This window comes from Aplidium turbinatum, chromosome 3 (genome assembly GCF_918807975.1).
Source record: "Aplidium turbinatum chromosome 3, kaAplTurb1.1, whole genome shotgun sequence".
Taxonomy (NCBI): domain Eukaryota; kingdom Metazoa; phylum Chordata; class Ascidiacea; order Aplousobranchia; family Polyclinidae; genus Aplidium; species Aplidium turbinatum.
This window is the reverse complement of record NC_137474.1, coordinates 23,966,296-23,973,345: the sequence shown is the minus strand read 5'-3', so window position 1 is coordinate 23,973,345 and position 7,050 is coordinate 23,966,296. Positions and strand designations below refer to the sequence as shown.

General features: G+C 41.3%; 1 protein-coding gene across 1 annotated transcript; it reads left to right on the top strand.

Annotated features, from left to right (window-relative positions):
* The first annotated feature begins 2,905 nt into the window (after positions 1-2,905).
* On the top strand, positions 2,906-3,493 carry LOC145766642 (uncharacterized). Its single transcript, XM_082578356.1, has one exon. It carries the CDS (start codon positions 2,906-2,908, stop codon positions 3,491-3,493), a length of 588 nt encoding a protein of 195 aa, XP_082434482.1.
* Positions 3,494-7,050: the final 3,557 nt, after the last annotated feature.

The following is a 7,050-nucleotide window of genomic DNA, read 5'->3' as shown; positions in this document are numbered from 1 at the left end:
TTTTGCTTTGAAAGAGAAAAATAAAGAAATGCCTATATAGTGACGTCATGACCAGTCAAATAGCGTTTCAGATTCAAAGACCGGCGCCGGTCAAATGGCCACTGCCAAAATTGAATTGAGTCCTGTCTTTGTCATGAGTTACCAAGGGAGGTAGGGGGGGGGGACTTATATACCAGTCCCAGGTATGACCTGTCCCCCCCACCCCCCATGGTAACTCATGACAAAGACAGGACTCAATTCAATTTTTTTTTCGCCCTGGGCGTGTGATGTTCTAGGCGTTACCAGAGATAACAAGGCCAATTGCGCTATTGTGACGTTTCCTGCGTTTCCTTCGTCTACCCCACCACGAGCTTGCCACCCCTGGAAAGGAAATTTAATTCTACACACGGTTCAAAAATAAAATTCCGAAAAATATTTCGGGAAAATATTTTATAGACGCCTAATTGAAGGCGTCTATAAACGTTAAAATCTCTATTTATTTTTAAATACGTAAAACATTTACCCCATTTTTAAACCTATCTGCTCGCGTTTCCTTTGTCTGCCCCACCACGAGCTTGCCACCCCTGGAAAGGAAATTTAATTCTGAACATGATTCAAAAATAAAATTCCAAAAAATATTTCGGGAAAATATTTTTATAGACGTTTTTGTGATGCTTATTTTTCTTGCCATATCACATATAGAAGTCTCAATAGATACGATTTTATGTCTTACTTTTCGCAATTGCAGTTGCTTCATCTTTGACAAGTCGAGTTTTTTATTTAAATTTCTGTGTTCACTGCTCATTTGGCTATGGAAAAAATATAAGATTTGCTTTGATGTGGTAACGAGAAGTGATTTTATCAGCTTCCGAGTGTTGCTACTTTCATCGCATTGTTTATCGCGCAAATTTTTACGGATCATTTTTTTAGGCGGATCGCGCAGAATTATTCTACCAGAATGACGATGGTGTTTTACTTGACATGTAATGTATATGTAACTCGATACTCGATGTAAGCAACTGAAAGAACGATGGTGGAACCAACAGTGTGACGAAATTGAGCGTAGACCATCCATTGCTCACACCCAAGTGAAGAAGATGCAAAAGAACTCTGTGCACTCCTGCACAGGCTGCATCAAAGCCAAGAACGGTAACACCTTGCTAGAGAAGGATGAAATTTTCGAGAGATGGGCTGAATATATCAGAGACTTGTTCGACGATGCTCGTGGAAAAAAACCTGCGATATCGAAAGAGATGGATGGACCACCGATTCTAGAAAGTGAAATACGTCACGCTATAAAGAAAGCTAAATTGAAAAAAGCTCCAGGTCCTGACGCTGTGCATACAGAAACCCTTAAGGTTTTAGACAATTTTGGAATAAAAAAGTTGACTGAAATCGCGAATGAGATTTATGACAGCGGAAAAATTCCGGAGGACCTATTACAATCGATCGTCATCACATTACCGAAGAAACCCGGGGCGATTGATTGCGAACTACACCGCACAATCAGTCTAATGAGTCATATCACCAAAAGTTTTCTGACCGTTTTACTCCATCGACTACGCAGATGCATCAATCCCGAAATCTCAGATGTGCAGTGCGGATTTGTGAAAGACAAAGGAACTAGAAACGCCACATTCCTAATCAGAACACTTGCTGAGAGGTCGATAGAACACAGAGAAGACCTGTACCTCTGCTTTATGGACTACAGCAAAGCTTTCGACCGCGTTAGACATGAGCCACTAATGGAGATGCTTGACAGCTTAGACACAGATGGTAAAGACCTTCGACTTCTCAGAAATCTCTACTGGGATCAATCAGCAGCAGTCCGGATAGATGGCGGGCTGAGCAAGTGGACACAAATTCGGAGAGGTGTTAGACAAGGGTGCGTAGTTTCACCTGATCTTTTCTCACTCTACGGCGAAATGATCTTACGACATCTAGATGACGAAGAAGGCGTCTCTGTTGGCGGACAACACTTCAACAACATCAGATACGCAGACGACACAGTACTAATCGCCACATCAAACTCCAGTTTACAAAATTTACTCAACATAGTCATTAAGCAAAGTGAGAACCTTGGACTTAATTTGAACGCAACAAAAACCTTCTGCATGACCATCTCATCAAAAGAAATAACTCCAGTAGGCTATGCACTATCAAAATACAAAATACAACAGTCTCACAAGTAAATAGTTTCAACTATCTGGGTGTGGCGTTCCCCTTTACAATTCTGCCTGCGTCTGAATAGTTCTGCCCGCTAGAGGTCGCCAAGGCTGGAACGTGGCTCGCGCCGCGGATGAATACTAAACAGAGACTTTTGAAAACAACAACTCAGCGATCGGACGTGAAGTGAAGCGATACACAAAAGACAATAAAGAAATGATATTCGGAAATCGGAACATGGCTACAAGGTTGAACCTGGACTATTGATTAAGGACATTATTCTATTAAGTAATATTACTGTGTGTGTAACCTGGTCTGCCCTGGTGACCTTCATTTGTAGCCTATTAGCTTCTACCATTGTTAATTAATGTTATTGCGTTTACTTTGAATTATTATACTACTTCTACAATGCTTACTTTAGTGTGGTATTAATAGACAGTGCACTCTAGAAGAGATAAGGTTAGAACATCGCCCCTTCTGAGCTAGGAGTCGCATGTCGGTAGTGCTTAGCGTACACTATTCGACCACCTACAACCCATACGCCAAACTGGTGACCCCCGACAAAGCCTTCTTCTAGCAGTGCATTGCCTGTTAGTGTTTTGTGTAAATTTATATACCATAATGTGTGTAGACTAACTTAATCTTTTTTTTCTAATCATTTTTTGTTATCATTGTGGCTACACACACCTACAATACACGCCACCAATCACGCATCACACAAAATAACTCTTATATCTCACCAAACATTAGTAACAGCGTGATGACAGAGCACAACCCAACAACTTCCATTTTAAAACCGGGTAAACGAGTCACCCAAGAATTTTGCAAATCTGCCCCTAAGGCATGGTTTGCTAATTTCAATAGAGTGTGCCAGAAGTGGAGCATAGTTGAGGATTCAGACAAGATTGAAGCCTTAATGTCTTGTCTGGATTCATCAACTATGATTGCAGTGCAACCACTTTTGGCAAGACAAAAGCAATTCCCGGACATCCAAAGCTTTCTGATAAGCAAATTCACAGAACCCTTATGCGACCAAATTCAAAAGTTAGTTTCTGTCAAGCAGTTAGGTGATGTGAAACCTTCGGAATTTGTGGCTAACATGAGAATAAATATCTCGGAGTCAGACATGTCCGACTCTGTGGTGAAGTCCATATTGGTCGACAAACTTCCACAAGAGGTTAAAATTGCATTGGCACCACTTCATGAGGCTTCACTAGAGGAGTATGCAATAGCAGCAGACCATGCTATGAAGTATACTGCCCCTTTATCTTTTGTGGGTGCTGTAAACAAAGAGCCCCAGCAGTCTGAAATGGTTAGGGTAAATTTACAGCTGGAGTCATTGACTTAGTCAGTGCAAAAATTAATGAGGACTATTCCAAGCCAAGTTTCTTCCCAGAGAGCCGGTCCTCCACCTGCTCACTATGCACCAAAACCACAAGCTTCACACTCAAATTACTCTCGCGTGGCTAGAACACACAATACAATGTGTTTCTATCACCAACGGTTTGGTGCAAATGCTCGCAAATGTAACCCTCCTTGCTCTTTCCAGGGAAACTGGTAGGTTGCACTGCGAGATCGACTGTGCCCAGTGCAACAAAACTTCTATTTCATAAAAGTCACAGTCCACTTCTTCACATTAGGGATCACAAGTCAGGTTTATGCTTCATGATAGACAGTGGTGCTGAAATAAGCTTGGTTAGGCCGTATAAGTCTGAAAAACATTTAAAAACACATAGTCATTCTTTAGTGGGGGTGAATGGAACTTCCATTGCCACTTTTGGACATCGAACCATGAACTTGCAGTTTGGTGATAAAACTTCAAGGTTTCGGTGGATTTTTGTAGTGGCCGAAGTGTCTCAAAATATTCTTGGTGCTGATTTTCTCAAACATTTTAATTTATGCGTCGACTTCAGTCAATCTTGTCTGAGAAGTGTCAACCAGTCGATTGCATGGCCACTTTACCCAAAAATGGTAGCACATGTAGGTGCACCCAAAGCATTTGTAGCCTCCAATTCCTTCTTACAAATTTTAGAAAAATATCCTGATTTAACGCGTCCACCAAACAAAAACAAACCAATCAAGCACAATATCACCCACACTATTGAAACCACTGGCTATCCTTGTTCTGCACGCGTTCGCCCTTTGTCACCTGAAAAATTTAAAGCGGCCAAAGAAGAAATTGACATGCTCCTGGAAGCAGGCATAATTAGTAGGTCCAACTCTAACTTTTCCTCAGCCCTGCATATGGTACCTAAAGGAAACTCTGGTGTTTTTCGTCTGTGTGGAGACTATCGTTCCTTAAACGTCCAAACAGTGCCTGATATGTATCCTACGCCTTCGATCAATCAGTTGTTGCACAGATTGCAAGGTTCTTCTATCTTCAGTAAAATATACTTAGTTCGAGCTTACCACCAAATCCCTTTGTCGTCCGAGTCAAGACATAAGACTGCCATCACATGTCCTTTAGGTCTGTTTGAATATAATTTTATGCCTTTCGGATTAAGAAATGCTTCCAGCACCTTTCAACGCTTCATTGATCATGTCTGTCATGGTTTAACCAACGTAATGGCATATGTAGATGACATAATTATATTTTCTGAAAATGAGGAAGACCACAAAATGCATTTACATAAGTTATTCCGCAGGCTGGATGAGTATGGAATAATCATCAATCCTACAAAATCTGAATTTGGTAAGAGTGAATTACTGTTTTTAGGGCATCTGGTGTCTAAGGATGGTGTGCGACCCACCCCTGACAAGGTCAAGGCAATTTCTGAATTTCCCTTGCCTGAAACAACAAAACAATTAAGACGTTATCTGGGCATGGTAAACTACTACCATAGATTCATACCACATGCAGCTCAATGCTTAGCACCCCTCAATGACTTGATTTCTGGTAAAACACGTGCGGATAAAAAGATTGTTTGGACTAAATGTGCAGAAAAAGCTTTTTTCGACAGCAAAGTAGTTTTGGCTGAAGCATTAATTTTGGTGTATCCACTGGAAAATGCTCCTTTAAGTATGATGGTTGATGCCAGTGACACAGCAATAGGTGGTGTGTTGCAAGTGAAAATTGATGGGTCCTGGTCTCCTGTAGCTTTCTTTTCGAGACGACTGGATAAGACACAGAAATCTTATTCTGCCTTTGATAGGGAGTTATTAGCGGCCTACAGTACTCTTAAACATTTCTATCATTATGTAGAAGGAAAGGATTTTACTCTTTTCACTGATCACAAACCTTTAGTAGGTGCATTCCTTTCCAAATCTAATCAATCTATCTTGAGGCGAGTCAGACAGATGAGCTACATCACAGAATTTACTTCAAACATCAAACACATTCAAGGGTCTGCAAATTTTACTGCTGATGCTTTTTCTCGAATTGAAATTAATGGTGTGCTACATGTGCAAAGTGGCATTAATTTCTCCGAAGTGGCTGCAGCCCAAGAGTGTGATGAAGCTGTTCAGAGCATGCTCAACAATCCACAGGCATCTGGGCTGTTCTTAGACCAGTATGCTATTCCAGGTGTTCAAGATAAACTCATATGGTGTGACACTTCAACTGCTGTGGTTCGACCGGTAATTCCACTAAAGTATAGAAAGATGGTCTTTGACCAGTTGCATTCATTAAGTCACCCTGGAGTAAGGGCTACTCATGATCTTATTTCGCGGCGTTTTGTGTGGCCAGGCATGCGAAAAGAGATTGCCAGCTGGGTAAAAGAGTGTCAGTCTTGTCAACGAAGCAAAGTCAATCGCCACAACATTGCTCCATTAAAGGATTTCAAAATGCCTCAGTCACGGTTTGAACACATTCACATTGACTTGGTAGGTCCCTTACCGGAATCAAGCGGCTATAAATACCTATTTACAGCAGTAGATCGTTTTACTCGTTGGCCAGTGGCAGTACCTTTGAAGAACATTTCTACAAAATCCGTAATAGATGCCTTTATGTATGGTTTTGTTTCACAGATGGGAGTGCCCAAAACTGTCACTTCTGACAGAGGAGCTCAGTTTGAATCAAATTTGTGGGGTCAGCTCATGAATTTTATTGGTTGTCGTCGAAATAGAACTACTAGCTACCATCCGCAATGCAATGGCCTAGTAGAGAACATGCATAGACGACTGAAAGATGCTCTACGTAGTTGTAACAACCCAGATGATTGGTACCATAATCTACCCCTTGTGCTACTCTCTATGCGCAATACAGTCAAACAAGAGTTGAAATGTTCTCCAGCAGAGCTTCTTTATGGTGCCTCCGTGGCCATGCCAGGAGATTTTCAGGTTGAAGGGACTGCTGCTGCTGTTCCTCAGCATGAGTTTGTAAAGACGCTGAAAAATCATTTTAAAGACATTCAGCCTTCACCAACTCGACCCCACCCACAACACAAAAGCCATATTGACCCAGAGCTTATATTATGTGAGTATGTGTGGATTAGAAGAGATGCAACTGCATGTCCTCTGCAATCACGTTACACAGGTCCTTACCGGGTGATCTCTAGAAATGAAAAATATTTTACTTTAGACATTAAAGACAATAGGAAAACTGTATCCATTGATTGCTTAAAAGCTGCACATATGCCAGAGCTGAAAAATCAGCCTACACCTAAATCTTCACCACCTCTGACTCCAGTGACACCGACTGCAACGACAGTTCGTCGCACAAGGTGTGGTCGTAATGTAAGTCTTCCTGCACACCTCAATGATTATGTGCAAGTGTAAAGTCTGTCCTCTCACTGTATGTTCTTACATACCATAGTTTCTTTGCTTGTAGTAGGAACTAGATTAGGACCAGTGCGAGGAAATATATCAGCTCTTTTCTTTTCAGGCAGTTGTAGATTCTCTTTCAGCAGGTATTTATTCTGGATGACCAATTCTTTAAAGACTCAACATGTGTTGTATATAACAGGA